This window comes from Bombyx mori, chromosome 17, assembly GCF_030269925.1.
Source record: "Bombyx mori chromosome 17, ASM3026992v2".
Lineage (NCBI taxonomy): Eukaryota > Metazoa > Arthropoda > Insecta > Lepidoptera > Bombycidae > Bombyx > Bombyx mori.
In genome coordinates this window covers 14,588,939-14,612,718 of record NC_085123.1, presented here as the reverse complement: position 1 = coordinate 14,612,718, position 23,780 = coordinate 14,588,939, and the positions used below count along the sequence as shown (strand labels likewise).

Genomic DNA, 23,780 nt, shown 5'->3' with positions numbered 1-23,780 from the left:
TCCGAAGGAGACCTAACAACTCAAGAGCAATTGCTTCGCGAATGAATCTACTACCGGATCGGAATCGCGACCCGCTGAGAAGATCCGGCGAGAAACTCAGCGAGCTGATTCATGGGTTAAGGGTCACGTGGTACGGTAGCGCTATCTGTTTGACTCTGTGTGGTTTGTGAGTCCGTTGCATTTTACTGTTTGACATGTTCCATGAGTTTAACTTTGATTGTTAGAAAATTGTATTGCGATCATAGGATCTCAGTGTAAATAAATCTCATTGTTAAGGATTGCTTATTTAAGTTCCTCTTTGGGTCTAGATTGTCATATTTTTAACAATATTTCACTTCTGATCTCATTTAAGTATATTCCGCGTTCCCACTTCACACTTTACTCGAATATTTGCAAAATAATGGTGATTTAACTGTTTGTGTTAAGAATGAAACTCAGCATTTTGAATTTTTGTATAGTATATAATTTACGGTCGCAGTCTTTCTATTGTTGTTCAAATTGTATACATTCTGATTCTTCTTTTGTTGTTTTTATTGATGAGTATTTTAATAGGAATTTTAATAGGAAGAAATATTTTTTATTAATTATCGACATGAATTTCACATATTCATTTACTAAAAATAAAAGATATATATTGCTTTACTAAATCATCCAAGGAGTCCCTTTCTTTCTAGTTCTGATTGTATGTACTCATCGCTTACATGTTTAACCATGTATTTCGTTGAACCGATAGAACGCTGGATTTTATTTCTCCAATTGTCAATGAAATTTGAACATCTTGTTGGTTTGTTGCATTTTGTATTATTCAACATTTCATCTACGTCGATGCTGGAAATATTAAGAAATTTGGTAAACGAAGAACGTACTGTACTTTTAGTTTTATCTGTAAATTAAAATATTTGACCTAGTGTACATACATAGCATATATATTTTTTGGGTTCTTAGGAAGGAATTCGATGGTTTCCCGAGCGCTATGACATGTCCTTCTTCAAGAGGTTGTGGAGAGTATTAAGCGGTAAGCAGCGGCTTGGCTTTGCCCCTGGCATTGCCGAAGACCATGGGCGACGGTAACCACTCACCATCAGGTGGGCCGTATGCTCGTCTGCCTACAAGGGCAATAAAAAACCAAAGCTGCTAGTAGGGTCTATAAATAGACATTACAACGTGAATACCGTCTCCTTTCATGAGGTCAAAATCTCAACTGTTCATTTAGGATGACCAGAACCCTAAACTAGTTTATAAAATAAGCATAAGATTGTGCTTACGAGTACATATGCAGGCTAACAAAATACGAAAGTAAAAAATGAAAGAATAAAGGATAAAAACGTAAATGAAAGGAGGAATGTATATAGCTTACCTGTAATCAGCGAAATTGATTGCATTCCCATCATAAATATTGTCAACTAAGCCTCTAAATCTATTAACCATGAAATTAAATCCTCGCCCTACTGTATCTAAAGCTGAAAAAACAATAAAGATCGTTCTAATTATATTATGCTTCAGTGTCATTGAACATCTGTGCAATAAAGCTTACTATCAAGTCAATGATTATATTATCTAGAAGATTGCATAAAGTGGGAATGAGTTGCTCGCTCCGGGCATTTCAATATTGCAATAATTGTTACGTAATAATACTCCTTGTAAAAGAATCTAATATTAAAAAAAAACTAATATTAAAAAAAAAGACATGCCCGCTGAGTTTCTTGCCAGTTATTCTCAGGACGGAGGCTAGTTTTCGTGAATTGGCGGTAGTTCTTTTTGACGTTCAACAAGTACTTTCATTTATGTTGAATATTAAACAAAAAGTTTTGTGTGTGCAAGTCACAAGCGGTAGAAGTGAAACTTATAGAAGTTGAGAATAATCGCAAAGGACAACCACACCGCAGTGCAGTTAAGAAGCAGCCTCACCCTAGGGGAACCGTCTGCATGATCACGGTATCCCTACGCCAGGTAAGTATGAATGAGCAGGAGAAATACGAGAACGTCTATCAACTGTGTAACATCTCGTCATCGCGATTCGGGAATTGTTAAATTTACGTGCAGCGACATCTGTTGATAACAAACTAAATAGAAATAAAAGTATCTCAGGGCGCTCCGAGAGCCACGACAGCGTGCACGGACGTCTAAAACGGACTGAACTAGTTGGAGACGCGAGAACGTGTGGAATGCATTCCGATAGAGGCACCCGTCACGCGCGGACGTGCTCATCGACCACTCGATCGCCCGGCCTTTGTTCGCCCGGCTTTTGTTAGCCCGGCCATTGTTCGCGCGGCCTGTGTTCGTGGTACATCTGCCGACTAAGTGCTCTTCCTGGAAGTTTTTATTTGTTTTGTTTCCTTTTGTTATTTCTGTGTTCGTGGTACATCTGCCGACAAACTGTCTTCCTGGAAGTGTTTAATTGTTTTGTTTCTTTTTGTTATTTCCGTTTTGTTGTGATTTTTCTTTGTCCTGCAGTAATCGTGCCGCATCGCCACCTGTGTTCAATAGAACCGCTCAGGTCCGAGAAGTTGGGGCCTCGCCGCAAGGCGAGTGTTTTCTAAGACCCAGGGTAGCCCCACCTGGGCACGTAGACATCATGGACGCTGTATTTGCGGAATTTCTCCGGCTTCGCTACCCAAAGCTCACTTCCGAGTTTCAGGCCTTCAAGGCCGATCACACTGCGAGCCCTCTCGTGGACTCCACCGAGCTCGCTGCTCCTGCGTCGCCTGTACCTGCGTGCAAAGCTTCTGCATCGAGCACCGCAGCCTCCGTCGTGCCTGCCGTTCCCGCGTCGCCTATACTGGCGAGTAAAACTGCTGCGTCGTCCGCCGTGGTCACCGTTCCAGCAGCGCGATCATCCGCGGCCTCCGTCGCGCCGTCCAAAACACCTACTCGTAGGTCACCTGCGCCCGCCTTCTCGTCCTCCGACTCTGACTCGGAGATGGAGGTCGACCTCGCTCCCGCCTCATCGACGGATGGATTCACCCTGGTGCAAAAGGGTAAGAAGCGTGCCGCGGAGTCTCGAGCTCCCGCGGCCGCTAAAATTAGCAAAGCCGCGAACGCGTCGCGCCCCCGCCCTCAGACTCCCGTTGCGCCTCCAGCCCGTGCCACTCCGTCGCCGCGTCCGGTGGCACAAAATAAAGCCCAGACCCCTCCCCCGGTAATCCTTCAAGAGAAGGCAGCTTGGGAACGAGTTTCCCTGGCCCTTAAGGCCAAAAATATCAATTTTACGAATGCCCGTAACCTCGCGAACGGCATTCAAATTAAGGTTCGAACATCCGACGACCATAGGGCCCTCTCTTCTTACCTCCGTAAGGAGCGTATAAGTTTCCACACATATACGCTCCAGGAGGAGCGCGAACTCCGTGCCGTTATACGTGGCATCCCTAAAGAGTTGGATGCCGAGCTCGTCAAGGCCGACCTTCTCGAACAAGGCCTACCGGTTAACTCCGTACACCGCATGCACACAGGCCGCGGAAGGGAGCCATATAATATGGTTCTCGTCGCCCTCCAGCCTACCCCCGAGGGTAAGCAAATATTCAACATCCGAACGGTCTGTAGCCTTTCCGGAATCGCAGTCGAAACCCCACACAAGAAAGGCACACCTAGCCAGTGCCATAACTGCCAATTATACGGGCATTCTTCCCGTAACTGTCACGCGCGCCCCCGATGCGTCAAGTGCTTAGGCGATCACGCCACGGCCCTATGCACTCGCGATCAAAAAACCGCGACAGAACCGCCTAGCTGCGTCCTGTGTCGAACACAGGGTCACCCCGCAAATTACCGCGGATGCCCCCGAGCCCCGAAAATAAATCGCCGCGTCGCCCGCCAAAACCGCCTCCGAGCTTCCGGCCCAGACATCAAAGCCTCGGCACCCTCTGTGTCGCAGGCTAAGCCAGCGTTCGTTCCGGCGCCGGTGCCCAGTGTCTCGGCCTGGGCGAAACCGCTGCCGTACATGAACACGGCTACAACTCCCTCCTCCGCGATTCGTCCCGCCCCCGCGACTCGTCCCTCTCCCGCGACTTGCCCTCCGACCGCGTCCGACAATCTCGCTTTAGCGATCGACTTCTTTCAGTCGATCAACTTTGAGCGCGTTAACGCTTTGGGCGACGCCATTCGCTCTGCCTCCACTGCACAACACTTTATCGCCGTTGTGCAAGAATACGCCGACGTATACGCGTCATTAAATACGTACGTCCTCCCCTCACTCCGCCGGTAATCAATGGCGTATATAAATAGAATAAAGCCCCTATCCGTAACGATAGGATTTTTTAACGCTTACGGTCTCGCAAATCAGCGTGATCAGGTTTCTGACTTTTTGCGTGACCATCAAATTGATATCTTTTTAGTGCAGGAGACCCTACTTAAGCCCGCGCGCCGTGACCCTAAAATCGCGAACTATAACATGGTCAGGAACGACAGGCTCTCTGCTCGTGGTGGTGGTACCGTCATTTACTATAGAAGAGCCCTGCATTGCGTTCCACTCGATCCTCCCGCGCTCGCTAATATCGAAGCATCAGTGTGCCGAATCTCACTGACGGGACACGCGCCGATCGTTATCGCGTCCGTTTATCTTCCACCGGATAAGATCGTTCTAAGCAGTGATATCGAGGCGCTGCTCGGCATGGGGAGCTCTGTCATTCTGGCGGGCGACCTAAATTGTAAACACATTAGGTGGAACTCACACACCACAACCCCGAATGGCAGGCGGCTTGACGCGTTAGTCGATAATCTCGCCTTCGATATCGTCGCTCCGCTAATCCCGACTCACTACCCGCTAAATATCGCGCATCGCCCGGATATACTCGACATAGCGTTATTAAAAAACGTAACTCTGCGCTTACACTCGATCGAAGTAGTTTCAGAGTTAGATTCAGACCACCGTCCCGTCGTTATGAAGCTCGGTCGCGCTTCCGATTCCGTTCCCGTCACGAGGACTGTGGTGGATTGGCACACGCTGGGCATCAGCCTGGCTGAATCTGATCCACCATCGCTACCGTTTAGCCCGGACTCTACCCCGTCTCCTCAGGATACCGCTGAAGCCATAGACATCTTAACGTCACACATCACCTCGACATTAGATAGGTCATCGAAACAAGTTGTAGCGGAGGACTTCCTTCACCGCTTCAAATTGTCCGACGATATTAGGGAACTCCTTAGAGCTAAGAACGCCTCGATACGCGCCTACGACAGGTATCCTACCGCGGAAAATCGTATTCGAATGCGTGCCCTACAACGCGACGTAAAGTCTCGCATCGCCGAAGTCCGAGATGCCAGATGGTCTGATTTCTTAGAAGGACTCGCGCCCTCCCAAAGGTCTTACTACCGCTTAGCTCGTACTCTCAAATCGGATACGGTAGTAACTATGCCCCCCCTCGTAGGCCCCTCAGGCCGACTCACGGCGTTCGATGATGACGAAAAAGCAGAGCTGCTGGCCGATACATTGCAAACCCAGTGCACGCCCAGCACTCAATCCGTGGACCCTGTGCATGTAGAATTAGTAGACAGTGAGGTAGAACGCAGAGCCTCCTTGCCACCCTCTGATGTGTTACCACCCGTCACCCCGATGGAAGTTAAAGACTTGATCAAAGACCTACGTCCTCGCAAGGCTCCCGGTTCCGACGGTATATCCAACCGCGTTATTAAACTTCTACCCGTCCAACTCATCGTGATGTTGGCATCTATTTTCAATGCCGCTATGGCGAACTGTATCTTTCCCGCGGTGTGGAAAGAAGCGGACGTTATCGGCATACATAAACCCGGTAAACCAAAAAATCATCCGACGAGCTACCGCCCGATTAGCCTCCTCATGTCTCTAGGCAAACTGTATGAGCGTCTGCTCTACAAACGCCTCAGAGACTTCGTCTCATCCAAGGGCATTCTCATCGATGAACAATTCGGATTCCGTACAAATCACTCATGCGTTCAACAGGTGCACCGCCTCACGGAGCACATTCTTGTGGGGCTTAATCGACCAAAACCGTTATACACGGGAGCTCTCTTCTTCGACGTCGCAAAAGCGTTCGACAAAGTCTGGCACAACGGTTTGATTTTCAAACTATTCAACATGGGTGTGCCGGATAGTCTCGTGCTCATCATACGGGACTTCTTGTCGAACCGCTCTTTTCGATATCGAGTCGAGGGAACCCGCTCCTCCCCACGACCTCTCACAGCTGGAGTCCCGCAAGGCTCTGTCCTCTCACCCCTCCTATTTAGCTTATTCGTTAACGATATTCCCCGGTCGCCGCCGACCCATTTAGCTTTATTCGCCGACGACACGACTGTTTACTATTCCAGTAGAAACAAGTCCCTAATCGCGAAGAAGCTTCAGAGCGCAGCCCTAGCCCTAGGACAGTGGTTCCGAAAATGGCGCATAGACATCAACCCAGCGAAAAGTACTGCGGTGCTCTTTCAGAGGGGAAGCTCCACACGGATTTCCTCCCGTATTAGGAGGAGGAATCTCACACCCCCGATTACTCTCTTTAGTCAATCCATACCCTGGGCCAGGAAGGTCAAGTACCTGGGCGTTACCCTGGATGCATCGATGACATTCCGCCCGCATATAAAATCAGTCCGTGACCGTGCCGCGTTTATTCTCGGTAGACTCTACCCCATGATTTGTAAGCGGAGTAAAATGTCCCTTCGGAACAAGGTGACACTTTACAAAACTTGCATAAGGCCCGTCATGACTTACGCGAGTGTGGTGTTCGCTCACGCGGCCCGCACGCACATAGACACCCTTCAATCTCTACAATCCCGCTTTTGCAGGTTAGCCGTCGGAGCTCCGTGGTTCGTGAGGAACGTTGACCTACACGACGACCTGGGCCTCGAATCTATACAGAAATACATGAAGTCAGCGTCGGAACGGTACTTCGATAAGGCTATGCGTCATGATAATCGCCTTATCGTAGCCGCCGCTGACTACTCCCCGAATCCTGATCATGCAGGAGCCAGTCACCGTCGACGCCCTAGACACGTCCTTACGGATCCATCAGATCCAATAACCTTCGCACTAGACGCCTTCAGCTCTAGGAGCAGGCTTAGGGACCTCGGTAACCGTACTCGTCGAACTCGACAAAGAGTTCGCCGTGCAACCTAACCCATGAATCAGCTCGCTGAGTTTCTCGCCGGATCTTCTCAGCGGGTCGCGATTCCGATCCGGTAGTAGATTCATTCGCGAAGCAGCTGCTCTTGAGCTGTTAGGTCTCCTTCGGAGGCGCTCGGGTAGCTGTTAGCAAATCCCACCCCTCCTGGCTGAGCCTTTGCTCGCCCACCTGTCCTGGTGAAACTGGAAAGGCCTCCGGGCCACCAGTAATCCTTCAATCATAAAAAAAAAAAAAAAAAAAAAAAAAAAGTGTGGAATGCTTCGTGATTTGTCGGCGCGCCGCTCGGAGCCTCTTCGGCAAGCCAATCGCGGCGCACTTATTTTTTCGTTTCGTTTCATTTCGTTTCATTAAATTTGAAATCACAACAGTTCTAAAGAAGTTTCACTTCAAAATTTTTTGATTTGATTTGATTTTGATTGGGATACATATGAACAGACCAAACGACATTGTCGCCGAATCACTTTGAACCCAGCCTCATAAATATTCAAATAAAACACACGATATCTTCCTCGAACAATAAGATAAGTTTAAAACGCCTTAACAATTTTAATATAATGATATATTTGAAATAATTACCGCTTATGTAAAAGTCGTTGTCCCTGGAAATATCAGTGAGCAGTTCAACGTTGTCTTCATCCATCGGCGTGTCCATGTTCCAACAGTACAGATTAGTGCGAGATTCATCCGTGAAAAATAAAATGTTGCCGTCATAATTCCTGTCGTATAAAACTCCACTTGGATTTGTATTTCTTTCACTAAGATCCTGAAAAAACAAGCCTGTTATTTTAATTATACACCCAACATAGAATTTTCCATGCTCTATTATTATTCATTATATACTTATATATTGTATATAAAATATTTTGTTATAATATATACTGCTCTATTATTCTGAATCTCATTATGTGCGTAGTATTACGTCAGCTTTCGTTATTGTTTTAAATACATAAACAATGGCTGCATTCGTCTTAAAGTTAGAGAAATATTTTAAAGCAAGAAAATTATCGAATTTGCGAGATTTAGGAGTATAGGATAAATGACTAGTTATTTGAGGAATTTCCATAATATTTTCCTAAGAATGAGCTCAATGTCTCATTGAAATTTGAACGGCACAAGTGTGCCAATCTGTGCATTCTCTTTCAAGTTTAAGTTATTCTTGTCTCCGCATAATACTCGTACAATATAAATCACGTTGCTCGTGAACCCTTACCACGGTCACATCTTGGCCGGAACGTTGAGAAATCTTCGTATTTTTCAAAATATCTGAATAATGTACAAATGTCTCGTTCGGACTTTTCCTGTATCTTATAACGTTTTCAGCGTACAGTAAAATGGATTCTGTAAAATTAAACATCTTTCATTACTCAGGCTCCTTTTCAATGTCCTTGGTCAACATTGCCAGGAATACACAAGCCATCACTGGTAAAATTTGATTCATTTTCATGATCACGTGCCCCTCCTATACAAGTTCACAGCCAACCTGATGTCAGCCGGTTATCCCTTAGTCCAACCCACAACCGATAGTGACTTGAATATCGACGATGTCCCTGAGTCCTGGGATAGCAATGTCAATTTTATAGCACTGCATTATTCTTCAAACTGATAGGCTCCACTACCGGTGCATTCCCGATGCCGATCGTAGATATTTGGTATATTTGTCACGGGATGTAACTGCCCATTTGTTGTCAGTATGTACTCCTTGTTGCAGCAGTCGTATCCCCTGCATCAGCAAACACAGACGCCTTAGCTAAGCTGAACCGAAACGTTGTAAGCCGATTTTTTTTATTGCATTTGGTCAATAGATGCCACATGTTTGACAACGTCATATTACTTATACTTATTTGTTTCAAAACATACGCGGTATAGGGAAAGTCCAAGCTTCGCTTCCAGTGATTTGACGTTCGATCCTCCAGAAACGTTTTTCCTCAAACGAAAAGGCAATGACAGCGTCACCGTTATCGTCACTGATGTACGCGAAGGTTTCGTTACAAGGGAATATGTAGTCGATCGTCAGAGACCTAAGACCTGTTTGATTAATTCGGAAATTCAAATTCAAATTATTACACATAATTAATTACACATTAAATGAAATATTGCAGAGATTTACTTCCACGATAAGCGAATAATATATGCCAATGCAAAGAGAAATTACTAAAGTCGATACCGATAACTCATTTTTTACCCTTACATACGTTTTCATTACCAAAAGCAGTAATGCGTTTCGGTTTAAAGGTTTTGTACTGAGACTTAGAAATCTTGTCTTACGGCATGATGATACCTTTGGGCCACAGTAACCAATTATCACCATCAAATTGTACAAATATAAAAAAAAACATTTAAACGATGTCTGAAAATATTAATTGACGGTAAACAGAGGACTGTCTGAAATTGTACAAAAAAAATATCTATGTATGTATATTATTTTATTGCCTAGATGGTTGGACGAGCTCACGACCCACATGTTGTTGAGTGGTTACCGGAACCCATAGACATCTACAAAGTAAATACCGCCACCCACTGTGAAACATGCGTTCTAAGGTCTCACCTTTAAACCGAAACGCATTACTGCTTCACGGCAGAAATAAGAAGGGTGGTCGTACCTACCCGTGCGGACTCACAAGACGTCCTACCACCAGTAAATATCTACAACAGATACATGTATATACACCTTTTTTTTTTTTTTTTTTTTTTTTATGATTGAGAGATTACTGGTGGCCCGAAGGCCTTTCCAGCTTCACCAGGACAGGTGGGCGAGCAAAGGCTCAGCCAGGAGGGGTGGGATTTGCTAACAGCTGCCCGAGCGCCTCCGAAGGAGACCTAACAACTCAAGAGCAATTGCTTCGCGAATGAATCTACTACCGGATCGGAATCGCGACCCGCTGAGAAGATCCGGCGAGAAACTCAGCGGGCTGATGCATGGGCTAGGTTGCACGTCGACCTCTTTGTCGAGTTCGACGAGTACGGTTACTGGGGTCCCTAAGCCTGCTCCTAGTATTAGAGCTGAAGGCATCTAATGCAAAGGTTATTGGATCTGATGGATCCGTAAGGACGTGTCTAGGGCGTCGACGGTGACTGGCTCCTGCATGATCAGGATTCGGTGAGTAGTCAGCGGCGGCAACGATAAGGCGATTATCATGACGCATAGCCTTATCGAAGTACCGTTCCGACGCTGACTTCATGTACTTCTGGATTGATTCAAGGCCCAGGTCGTCGTGTAGGTCAACGTTCCTCACGAACCACGGAGCCCCGACGGCTAACCTGCAAAAGCGGGATTGTAGGGATTGGAGGGTGTCTATGTGTGTGCGGGCCGCGTGAGCGAACACCACACTCGCGTAAGTCATGATGGGCCTTATGCAAGTTTTGTAAAGTGTCACCTTGTTCCGAAGGGACATTTTACTCCGCTTACAGATCATGGGATAGAGTCTGCCGAGAATGAATGCGGCACGGTCGCGGACTGTTTTTATGTGTGGGCGGAATGTCATGGATGCATCCAGGGTGACTCCCAGGTACTTAACCTTCCTGACCCAGGGTATAGGTTGGCCGAAGAGGGTGATCGGGGGAGTGATATTTCTCCTCCTAATGCGGGAGGAAATAAGCGGTGAGTTTCCCCTTTGAAATAACACTGCTGTGCTTTTCGCCGGGTTGATGTCTATGCGCCATTTTCGGAACCACTGTCCGAGGGCTAACGCTGCGCTCTGGAGTTTACTCGCGATTAGGGACTTGTTTCTACTTGAGTAGTAAACGGTTGTGTCGTCAGCGAATAAGGCTAGCTGGGTCGGCGGCGACCGGGGAATATCATTAATAAATAAACTAAATAGGAGCGGTGAGAGAACGGAGCCTTGCGGCACTCCAGCCGTGAGTGGTCGCGGGGAGGAGCGGGTTCCCTCTACTCGATATCGAAAAGAGCGGTTCGACAAGAAGTCCCGTATGATGAGCACGAGACTATCCGGCACGCCCATGTTGAATAGTTTGAAAATCAAACCGTTGTGCCAGACTTTGTCGAACGCTTTTGCGACGTCGAAGAAGAGAGCTCCCGTGTATAACGGTTTTGGTCGATTAAGTCCCACAAGAATGTGCTCCGTGAGGCGGTGCACCTGTTGTACGCATGAGTGATTTGAACGGAATCCGAATTGTTCATCGATGAGAATGCCCTTGGATGAGACGAAGTCTCTGAGGCGTTTATAGAGCAGACGCTCATACAGTTTGCCTAGAGACATGAGGAGGCTAATCGGGCGATAACTCGTCGGATTATTTTTTGGTTTACCGGGTTTGTGTATGCCGATAACATCCGCTTCTTTCCACACCGTGGGAAAGATACAGTTAGCCATAGCGGCATTGAAAATAGATGCCAACATCACGATGAGTTGGACGGGTAAAAGTTTAATAACGCGGTTAGATATACCGTCGGAACCGGGAGCTTTGCGAGGACGTAGGTCTTTGATCAGGTCTTTAACTTCCATTGAGGTGACGGGCAGTAACGCGTCCAAGGGTGGCAAGGAGGCTCTGCGTTCTACCTCACTGTCTACTAATTCTACATGAACAGGGTCCGCGGATTGAATGCTGGGCATGCACTGGGCTTGCAATGTATCGGCCAGCAGCTCTGCTTTTTCGTCATCATCGAACGCCGCGAGTCGGCCTGAGGGGCCTACGAGAGGGGGCATAGTTACTACCGTATCCGATTTGAGAGTACGAGCTAAGCGGTAGTAAGACCTTTGAGAGGGCGCGAGTCCTTCTAAGAAATCAGACCATCTGGCATCTCGGACTTCGGTGATGCGAGACTTTACGTCACGTTGTAGGGCACGCATTCGAATACGATTTTCCGCGGTAGGATACCTATCGTACGCACGGATCGAGGCGTTCTTAGCTCTAAGGAGTTCCCTAATATCATCGGGCAATTTGAAGCGGTGAAGGAAGTCCTCCGCTACAACTTGCTTCGATGACCTATCTAATGTCGAGGTGATGTGTGACGTTACGATGTCTATGGCTTCAGCGGTATCCTGAGGAGACGGGATAGAGTCCGGACTAAACGGAAGCGATGGTGGATCAGATTCAGCAAGGCTGGTGCCCAGCGTGTGCCAATCCACCACAGTCCTCGTGACGGGAACGGAATCGGGAGCGCGACCGAGCTTCATAATGACGGGACGATGGTCTGAATCTAACTCTGAAACTACTTCAATCGAATTTAAGCGCAGAGTTACGTTTTTTAATAACGCTATGTCGAGTATATCCGGGCGATGCGCGACATTTAGCGGGTAGTGAGTCGGGGTCAGCGGAGCGACGATATCGAAGGCGAGATCATCGACTAACGCGTCGAGGCGCCTGCCATTAGGGGTTGAGGTGTGAGAGTTCCACCTGACGTGTTTACAATTTAGGTCACCCGCCAGAATGACAGAGCTTCCCATGCCGAGCAGCGCCTCAATATCACTACTTAGAACAATTTTATCCGGTGGAAGATAAACGGACGCGATAACGATCGGCGCGTGTCCAGTCAGTGAGATTCGGCATACTGATGCTTCGATGTTAGAAAGCGCGGGGGGGTCGAGTGGGACGCAATGCAGGGCTCTTCTATAGTAAATGACGGTACCACCACCACGAGCAGTGAGCCTGTCGTTCCTAACCATGTTGTAGTTCGCGATTTTAGGGTCGCGGCGCGCGGGCTTAAGCAGGGTCTCCTGCACCAAAAAGATGTCAATTTGATGGTCACGCAAAAAATCACAAACCTGATCACGTTGATTTGCGAGACCGTAAGCGTTAAAAAATCCTATCGTTACGGATAGGGGCTTGATTCTACTTATGTACGCCATTGATTACCGGCGGAGTGAGGGGAGGACGTACGTATTTAACGACGCGTATACGTCAGCGTATTCTTGCACAACGGCGATGAAGTGTTGTGCAGTGGAGGCGGCGCGAATGGCGTCGCCCAAAGCATTAACGCGATCAAAGTTGATCGACTGAAAAAAGTCGATCGCTAGAGCGAGATTGTCGGACGCGGTCGGAGGGCAGGTCGCGGGGGAGGGACGAGTCGCGGGGGAGGGACGTATCGCGGGGGTGGGACGAGTCGCGGGGGAGAGAGCTGTAGCCGTGTTCGTGAACGGCAACGGTTTAGCCCAGGCCGAGACGCTGGGCACCGACGCCGGCACGAAAGCAGGCTTAGCCTTCGGCACAGAGGGTGCCGTGGCTTTGATGTCTGGGCCGAAAGCTCGGAGGTGGTTTTGGCGGGCGACGCGGCGATTTATTTTAGGGGCTCGGGGGCAACCACGGTAATTTGCGGGGTGACCCTGTGTTCGGCACAGGACGCAGCTAGGCGGTTCCGTAGCGGTTTTTTGATCGCGAGTGCAAAGGCTCGTGGCATGATCGCCCAAACACTTGACGCATCGGGAGCGCGCGTGGCAATTACGGGAAGAGTGCCCGTACAACTGACAGTTATGGCACTGGCTCGGAGTGCCTTTTTTATGGGGGGTTTCGACGGTTATTCCGGAAAGCCTACAGACTGTTCGTACGTTGAAAATTTGTTTGCCCTCGGGGGTAGGCTGGAGAGCGACGAGAACCATATTGTATGGCTCCCTCCCGCGTCCTGTGTGCATGCGGTGCACGGAATTGACCGGCAGACCTTGTTCTAGAAGGTCGGCCTTGACGAGATCGGCATCTAATTCCTTTGGGATGCCGCGTATGACCGCGCGAAGTTCACGCTCCTCCTGAAGCGTATAAGTGTGGAAACTTATACTCTCCTTTCGGAGGTAGCTTGAGAGGGCCCTATGGTCATCGGGTGTCGTTAACTTAATTTGAATCCCGTTCGCGAGGTTACGGGCGCTGATAAAATTAATTTTTTTGGCCTGAAGGGCCAGGGAAACTCGGTCCCAAGCTGCCTTCTCTTGAAGGATTACCGGGGGAGGGGTCTGAGTTTTATTTTGTGCCACTGGACGCGGCGACGGTGTGGCACGGGCAGGGGGAGCGACGGGAGTCAGAGGGCGAGGGCGCGACGCGTTCGCGGCTTTAATAATTTTAGCGGCCGCGGGAGCTCGGGACTCCGCAGCGCGCTTCTTACCCTTTTGTACCAGGGTGAATCCATCCGTCGATGAGGCGGGGGCGAGGTCGACCTCCATGTCTGAGTCAGAGTCGGAGGACGAGAAGGCAGCAGGCTCGGGAGCAGGCGACCTACGGGCAGATGCAGGACGTCCGTCGGACCCTACGGAACCCGCGGATGATCGCGCCAGGGGAGCAGCGGCCACGGCGGACGACGCAGCAGTTTTACCCACTAGTATAGGCGACGCGGGAGCGGCAGGCATGGCGGACGCTGCGGTGTACGACGCGGGAGCGACGAGCACGGCGGAATCCGCGAGAGGGCTCACGGCGTGATCGGCCTTGAAAGCCAGAAACTCAGAAGTGAGCTTTGGGTGGCGAAGTCGGAGGAATTCTGAAAATAAAGCTTCCATGATGTCTGACCCAGGTGGGGCTGTCCCGGGTCTTAAACACACTCGCCTTGCGGCGAGGCCCCAACTTCTCGGTACTTAGCGGTTCGATTGAACACAGGTGGCGATGCGGCACAATTACTGCAGGAAAAAGAAAGAACAACAAAAAAAAGGAAACAACAAAATAAACCAAAAAAAAAAAAAACAAACACTTCCAGGAACACACTTTGTCGGCAGATGTGCCACGAACAAAAGCCGGGTGAACAAAGGCCGGGCTAACAATAAAACCAGGCGAACAATGGCCGGGCGATTGAGTGGTCGGTGAGCACGTCCGCAGGCGGCGGGTGCTTCTGTCGGACTCGTATATACACCTGTTTATACACAGGTTATCAACACGCAACTGCAAGAACTATTTTCTTATCAAACAATACAACTCTTCAAGGCACCGCTCCTACAATTGTTACTATAGTAGAATGATTTTGTCCCTGCAGTTTGGGTCATAAAACATAGCCCGGCTAGGGTGAGCATGTTGCGCGGGCGCAGCGTCATTATCGATAAAAACAAATGAGTCATCGAAGGCAGGTACACGGCGGCGGGGTGGTATACGAAGGGTGGTGAGACATTGATATTGAATGAGTCATTTGTACTTACCTGCAAATTATAGTACATTATGTCGAAGAAAAAAATATTTTTATGCATTCGTTCTCTGAATTTCTTTAGTGACACAATGGCTACTCCTTTGTTTTGTATCAAAACGGCAGAATTTATTCAAAATAATATTTGCACGTGTTGTTATCAACAATGTGTTAAAAAATTTCACAAAAATAAGAATATATCCCGAAAAGTGTTAATTTCTGCCGTTCTCGTTAACTTGCTGCGGCGATATGTGGTGTAAGTGTTCCATTAATGATTTTTTCTTTCATTTTTATCACTAACCCATAAAATGACAAAACTAAGTACACTATCGATAACGCTTATCGACAAAAATAATGCGCATCACTGTGCCCGTCCATAAGGCTCGTGAGTGGAAGAGAGAGCGAAATATTCGCCTCACCGCTCCGATTTTTTATGACCCAAACTGCACGGACAAAATAATTCTACTATAGTTGTACTACCTGCCGTTATTCCGTCTTTGAGAACGTTGGGGTCAATGTCGGCCATGAAAATAATGCTATCGCCACGATATTTATAAATATAAATCCTGGCCGGTCCAGCTTGTCTTCTGACGCCTGCAAGAGGAACACATAATAAATTATGATTGACTCAGTGGTGCAGTATTTGGCGCCCACGTCCTTACGGATCCATCAGATCCAATAACTCTTGCATTAGATACCTTCAGCTCTAACACTAGGAGCAGGCTAAGGAACCCCGGTAACCGTACTCGTCGAACTCGACAAAGAGGTCGACTTGCAACCTAACCCATGCATCAGCCCGCTGAGTTTCTCGCCGGATCTTCTCAGTGGGTCGCGATTCCGATCCGGTAGTAGATTCATTCGCGAAGCAATTGCTCTTGAGTTGTTAGGTCTCCTTCGGAGGCGCTCGGGCAGTTGTTAGCAAATCCCACCCCTCCTGGCTGAGCCTTTGCTCGCCCACCTGTCCTGGTGAAGCTGGAAAGGCCTCCGGGCCACCAGTAATCTTTCAATCATAAAAAAAAAAAAAAAAAAATATTTGGCGCTCCTGATCGTTGCGCCGAAGGTCGTGGGTTCGATTCCCACATAGGGCACACATCTTGTGATGAACAGGTTTGTCTACTCTTTGTGTGGGTGTTTGTTATCTATAAACGTTCATATATATTTATTTAATCTATATCTATACTAAAATATAAATCTACAGTGGTTTTTGCGGATGTTCCGTTATAATTACTGACCATTGCATTCGATTGACTTGAAACTTGGTATCCATGTAGAAAATACATGTACTTAATGGATAGGCTAATGTTTATATGAGTGTTGGACTCCCTATACTAGTTGCGGGGGCGTTAATGATGAGAATCTTTGTGAAGGTGAGAAATTATAATGTTAATTTTAAATGCCCAGCGAAGCGGACGGGTAGAGCTAGTCATATATAAGTGTGTATATCAATCTCTGGTTCCCTTTAATAAAGAGATTTTTGTATTGTGTGTGTGTAGGCAGACCAGCATGCATCCTGATGGTGGGTGGTTACCGTCGCCCGTGGACTTCAGCAATGCCAGGGGCCCAGCCAAGACGCTGTCTACCGTTTAGTACTCTCCATAATCCTCGTTTGAAGAAGGATATGCCAAAGCGCTCGGGAAACACCGTGGAGGGTAGATCATTCCAAAGCTGGATGGTACGTGGCAAAAAAGGTCTAGCGCACTGTGGATGAACGCAGTGGCTCTAGGTAGTATGGATAAACTTTACTTCGGTGGCGGGCGGTGAGCGTTTAGTGCGGAGCACATCTCTCCCATCACTCTCCCCCTCGGGACGCCGGGCCAGCGATCGTCGGCGCCACGACCACCAGCCCTCTCGGTCGGCAGGCTGTCCGAAGCCTGCCTAGATGGCGCCGGTTTGAATAGGTTATCCTACGAAATACCCCGCTGGGTCAGAACCAGCGTGGGTCGAGGATAGCCGGCCTTCCATCACCCGGATGCTCTTGCGTAAAATGCGTGCAGAGCAGCTTGCACGTCGTCTTCTTAGGCCCCCTTCGCCGGGCCCCAGACCGACATATGAGGGGGACCCGAAACACTTAGAGGGCCAGGGCTTGGGCGAAATCCGCCTCCCTGGCCCCCGCTCGACGGCGGCGGGCTTGTGCGTCTCTCACGCGCCCCGCCACCTCCTTCTGCGAGATGGTGCACTCGCAGAAGTCGAGCATCGCCTTCCATGACTCGTCGTCGCCGAGCATCGATGCCACAACACTCGGCAACGACAAGTCGTTTCCTATTTTTGCGACGAGGACACGGCGCCACCCCTCCCATGCGGGGATGGCAACGAGCGTGTGCTCCGCCGTGTCCAAGTCGCAACCACAATGGTAACACTCTGCCGTCGGCTCGGCTCCGATCCGGTGCAGGAACTCATCGAAGCAACTATGCCCAGTGAGCACCTGCGTGAGCCGGAAAGTGAGGCGTCCTCTGTCACGATTCACCCAATCCACAAGAATCGGGCGAATCGCCTCGACGGTCCTACGACCAGCCGAAGGATCGGCCAGCCGCCTGGACTATGACTCTAGCACGGACCGCCGAGATTGGGCCCTCCGCGCTCTGACCACACTGGGGCTGGGACACGTCACGCCCCGGGCACGAAGGTTAGCCCGCCACTGATAGTCAGCGGCGAGCGCCTCCGCCTCCAGGACCCAAGGCGGCGTCCCAGCCAGTACCACGGCTGCCTCAACCTTCGAACCGAAACGCATTACTGCTTCACGGCAGAAATAGGCCAGATGGCGGTATGTACCTACCCATGCGGACTTACAAGACGTCCTACCACCAGTCAAAATTCGAATAATTCAGTTTTCACATTATTAGTCATCGAACTAAGAGATTCAACGGTGAAATGTTGACGACACACGTGAACCCGAAAGAATTCTATTCAAATTTAAACTTTCTTAACATCGAAGCAGCCGTAAAGATGTTTAAGCGGAATTACATTTTTTAAGCTATTGCATAGCTTTTATCGCGGGCCTTGAGCGCGGCGACTGAATCATGAAATTCAATAACGAAAAAAACCTTACACCCCTCACTCCGCCTACCATGTAGCTCGCGTTCAACACATTCACACGTTGCGCTTGTGTAGTGTTTGTGAATAAGCGCGTGGCGTGACGTTACACTGCATGCGCATCATGAAAAGTCTGCCCATCTCTCTCTCGCGCGGTCTAGATTATGAGTGTGAAGGGGACAGTTAAGGTTTTGCTTTTATTAATGTTTAATATAGCGTGGTCTTGTTTTATTATTGTTTTAATATGAAATTATCATTGTCTTATTATAATTGCATAAGTTGATAAAAAATGCTATGCAATATCTTTACCGCGGCAGTTCCCGAGTGCCACACGTTTTTTTTTTTCATTGCTTAGGTGGATGGACGAGCTCACAGCCTACCTGGTGTTAAGTGGTTACTGGAGCCCATAGACATCTACAACGTAAATCGCCACCCACCTCGCGATATAAGTTCTCGTTCGTAAGTTCATACATGCGTTCTCGGCGTTGCAACATGAATATATGCTTACCAGGTACATCTATGAACCCCGTATCGACGAACCAGTACCTTTCACAGCCGTCTTCGACAGTTTTGTAGACCGATATAATGTTTTCTGATTCTTTCGACGTAGGATAAGGCATGAGTAATGGACTGTAATTGTTTTTACGGAAGTTGTAAGTATTCATCTTGTTGATTGTGAATGGTATACCTGAAAGAAGAAAAATGGTATAGCCGAATGAAAATAAACAAATCTAAGCGCACCCATATACTCAAAAATGTAAATATAAAAAAAAACGACCTTAAGGTCACAGCCGACCTGCAATAAATTTCAGTTTTATTTGTATGAAATAGATGCTATATTTCTCTGGCTAAATACAGCACGTGTCATGTTCAATGGCTGCCTGATTGAAAGACAAACAAATTTCGTATTTTTTATTTATTAATACGAACATCACAGTAATCAATTTGCTCTTATAAATGATGCTCACACAAAATCACGAAAATTTTAATAGTAGTACAATCCAAATTTATTGTAATATTACAGCATATTTTGGGGGTTGATGCTTCCCGCTTCCATAGGTTTAACCCGCGATGCCCTTGTAGGGTACAAGATCCACATACGCGGCATGGGATGATGCCAGGAGACGTTGGGATGATCCTAACGTCTCAGGGGAAAGGCAGAAATACAAGGCCGTTTCCAGGTCCTACAAGAAGGTTATTTCTAAGGTGAAGCTAGAGAATCTATCCCCAAGAAAGGTGACCGGTCGGAACCATGGAGCTATAGGCCTATTGCGATAACTTCCTTGCTTTCCAGGGTGATGTAGCGAATAATAAATACCCAACTCCTGAAGTATCTTGAGGATCGCCAGTTGATCAGTGACCGACAGACAGTACGGTTTCCGTAACGGTCGCTCAGCTGGCGATCTTCTTGTATACATTACTCATAGGTGGGCTTAAGCTATGGCGAGCAAAGGCTAGGCTCTTGTAAATCTTGATATCACGAAGGCCTTCGACAGGGTCTGGCATAGGGCACATCTGTCGAAGCTACCATCTTACGAAATCCCCGAGGGGCTCTGCAAGTGTATCGCCATTATTTTTGGATGGTCGGAGCATCACGGTCGTTCTAAACGGTGGCTGCTCCGATACCATGACCATGAACGGTTGTGTTCCACAAAGTTCGGTGCTCTCCCCCACGCTTTTTATGCTGTATATCAATGGCATGCTGTCTATTGGTAGCATGCATTGCTATGCGGTTTACAGCACAGGGTATGCGTGATATATATTGGCCATCAGAGTCCCTCTCGGAGAGTGGTGCAAAAAAAAAAAAAAAAAGAGAAACAATCCAAACTTGTGTCTGAAATGGAAACTCTCTGGGGCAAATCTCCGAGTGGTTTTTTTTTTATTGCCCTTGTAGGCAGACAAGCATACGGCCCACCTGATGGTGAGTGGTTACCGTCGCCCATGGACTTCAGCAATGCCAGGGGCAGAGCCAAGCCGCTGCCTACCGAAATGAACCAATGGGTGAATTGAACCAAGTTAAAAGGCGGAAAGAACTAGTTTTATCTCTTATTTGCATTCACCTTTTTTGAACTGAATACAAACTTATATAAAAACTAATACGCATATATGATAAAACAATATGCCTTCATTATTATATGTAAAATTATAGTCCGAGATTTAAAGTTGAGCTCTCGGGTGATAAATTACATTAACAATGTTTTTGCTTTGGTAAATCTCGTTGACGGCTGACTTTCGTCTCAAGTGAGGCCACAGAACCAATAAATAAGTGTCTGTTTCTGTTGGATAGTGTTCCCAGATGAACAAAATCGACACAAAGGCACAAATCATGATCTAAGATAGTTTATTAAAAATCAGGTGAAAAGTTGTTCGATTGTGGAGTAGAATGCTTGTTCGTAGTAGTAAGTAGTAAATAAAGCACGGGTAGGTACCACCACACTGTCTATTGCTGCCGTGAAGCAGTAATGCTTTTCGGTTCGAAGGGTGGGGCAGCCGTTGTAACTATACTGAGACCTTAGAATTCATATCTCAAGGAGGGTGGTGGCATTTACGTTGTGGATGTCTATGGGCTTCGGTAACTTCTTAGCACCAGGTGGGCTGTGAGCTCGTCCAATCATCAATGCAATAAATAAATAAAATCGTGCTAAGAAGAGAACTAATGTTATTCTTTAACATTAAATTGGTTGTTTTAAGCATATCAGCAGTACTCACCTGGCCTCGTCCTCGGAATAGATACTATTACACTATTATAATTGAAGGCGACGTGGTTTGGAACCAAATTCTTTTGAATTAGAAACTTTTCGTGTTCTTCCAATATTTCGTCCCGGAATAAGATTGAACCATTTTTGTGTTCGTAGTCGGAATCAGTCGTATCTGCAAGACAATTTTTATTATTATTTCATATATATGTCACGATGAACGCATTGGAAGTTAGTTAATATCGTATTTTGGGTTTTTTTTTTTTTTTATTATTTTTTTTTTATTTTTTTATTGCTTCGATGGGTGGACGAGCTCACAGCCCATCTGGTGTTAAGTGGTTACTGGAGCCCGTGGACATCTACAACGTAAATGCGCCACCCACCTTGAGATATAAGTTCTAAGGTCTCAAGTAAGTTACAACGGCTGCCCCACCCTTCAAACCGAAACGCATTACTGCTTCACGGCAGAAATAGGCAGGGCGGTGGTACCTACCCGCGCGGACTCACAAGAGGTCCTACAACTGAAGACATTTTCAATAAGAATGATAAATTACATACAATTCGAACTAAATCGTGTTGAACTTGAACTCCTCTTTTCCATTAAAATCTAAAAAGAGGGGGCCTGAGTTTCCGCTCTCCTTCAATAGAATCATCATGTGTAACTGACTGATAACGCAGTCAGTCTGGCCAATCGCGCGCTACCTGCCTGTCGAGATCTTCGCTACATAAGTCTCGGCGATTTCCAAGATGGCGGAGCAATTTTTTAATATTAAATTTGTTTCTGAAGTGGAAAAATATCCTTCTTTATATAATTATAAATTAAAAGAATACTCAAAAAAGGAAATAACAGAAAAAGCTTTTCGTAGCCGTAGGAAAGGCAGTTAATATAACAGATTGGTATATTTTTATAGTTTTAAAAATAGTCAGTACATAGTTTTGTAATGAAAAAACACTTTTAGGCAGTATATTCTTTTTATTAAGCTTTTGTTTTAGGTATTTACACGAATTTTGTGTACATTTTATTATGATAGCCGATGTCGTAAGCCGGATTGCCGACGCTGTTGTTGTGATCTAGGATTCTAGGATTATCTTGCGTACCAGATATCCGTATCCACTAAACCATAAACAATACAACAAGTAATATCTGATGTTAAATGAACGCTATATTATTGTTCTAGTGACTAAACAGGCAACTCGCGTCTTGCGATTCATTGTCGTGTGTACGGACCGTGCGCTACTCGATACTCGCGACTTGGTACTAATGTCGTTGACAACATTAGTATCGAAGATGTGCGTAGCCTTGTGTACGAAGGGCCTAAGTATCACGCAGTGGAGATCCACTCCCGCACTATCTAATAAAGCTTTAATACTCCAAGTAACACACATCGTCTTCTCGCATTAAAAGTGTACAATTTCCAAAAATATTCGAAATTGAGTTAATATGCGGTATCATTTAGTATCACCAGCATTTTTCTCATAAATACTGTCAAAAGAGCGTAGTTTAGTTGTAGTTTTTTTTTAGTTTACCTATTTATTTTGAGTAGGTACTATTAACAAAATTAATAAATCATTTTATCTTTACTTTAAAAGACAGGTAATGTAACTGGCAAAAGATGAAAAATAAATGTTGCAAAGATAATTAATATTAAAAATACCACAATGACATGTTGAACCTTTAAAACATTCTTCTGTAAAATTAATAAGTTTTGAGATTATACAGTTTTAATGCGAGAAGACGACATGTGCCCTCGGTTCTTCTTTTTCCTGTTACTTATTTTTAAGTTATGTAATTTAAAGCTATATAATCAATATTCCGAGCTTGAAGGTTTCGTTTCTGTGTGTCAAAAGTGCTTTTTTTTAAGTTATACTATCGATTTAAGCTTAGTTTCACAAGTACCATAAAATAACATTATAACTAAGTTAAAGAATCCCTACATTTTAACGAAAACTCAAGAAGAAAATCAAGTTTCAAATATCAAAGGTCAAACGCCGCATCGTTTATTTGTCGTGCGACAAAAAAATATTATAATTTAAATTAATTAATTTTTGGACAATGTCACAGATACATAAATCGTTGTCTTCTTGTATGATATTGAACTATCTTCAAACAATATTTAAACAATTTAAAAAGTCCAGTGATGATATATAAGCTAATTTGTTTTTAGCAGCAATAAAAAAATCCCACAGAGCGTTCACTCGCATGTTGTTGACACTAAGGAATTTTTCATAATTTTCTTAATTCCAAAATCGACTTATATATTTTATCATAGTAACTCACATATAACCCCGTCTATGTCGTAACCGAACAATCTCCAGTAATGAGTTCTCTCGTATTTAATACGTACACAATAAACATTAGAGGCGAATAATAAATTTAATACAAATAGCAAATTCATGATTAAAACGACCTCATAGAACGGACCGATAGTAGTGACTAAGAGTCGAAACTACAAAAAAGCTACAAGGAAACCGTCAATAACCTGTTCACGAGCTTGTATAAATAAATACATATTAAATTAAATTAATGATTTGATTTGTTGAAGCATTACAGACTTCAGATTTACGAGGTTATAATTTACGAGGAATTTAAAAGTCGTCGTGGCCTATAAAGGATAAGACGTCCGGTGCATTCGTGTTGAAGCAATGCACCGGTGTTCGAATCCCGCAGGCGGGTACCAATTTTTCTAATGAAATACGTACTTAACAAATGTTCACGATTGACTTCCACGGTGAAGGAATAACATCGTGTAATAAAAATCAAAGCCGCAAAATTATAATTTGCGTAATCACTGGTGGTAGGACCTCTCGGGAGTCCGCACGGGTAGGTACCACCACCCCGCCTATTTCCGCCGTGAAGCAGTAATGCGTTTCGGTTCGAAGGGTGGGGTAGCCGTTGTAACTATACTGAGACCTTAGAACTTATAT

At 46.2% G+C, this 23,780-nt stretch overlaps 2 protein-coding genes across 3 annotated transcripts in view; one reads left to right on the top strand and one right to left on the bottom strand.

The window, feature by feature from the left end:
• The window catches only part of LOC101740731 (major royal jelly protein 1-like), a 198,324-nt gene that overhangs the window by 33,747 nt on the left and 140,797 nt on the right, over window positions 1–23,780 (top strand). The window lies entirely within an intron of this gene.
• On the bottom strand, window positions 699–23,275 carry LOC693006 (major royal jelly protein 1; the record flags this gene model as incomplete). 2 transcript variants are annotated; one of them, NM_001309535.2, is given in 9 exon segments in its annotated part: window positions 699–828; window positions 1,358–1,460; window positions 7,662–7,848; window positions 8,296–8,423; window positions 8,943–9,110; window positions 15,610–15,723; window positions 18,668–18,847; window positions 20,869–21,030; window positions 23,134–23,275. In NM_001309535.2, coding segments are annotated over 9 exon segments (1,290 nt in total), but the record flags the coding sequence as incomplete, so codon positions are not given.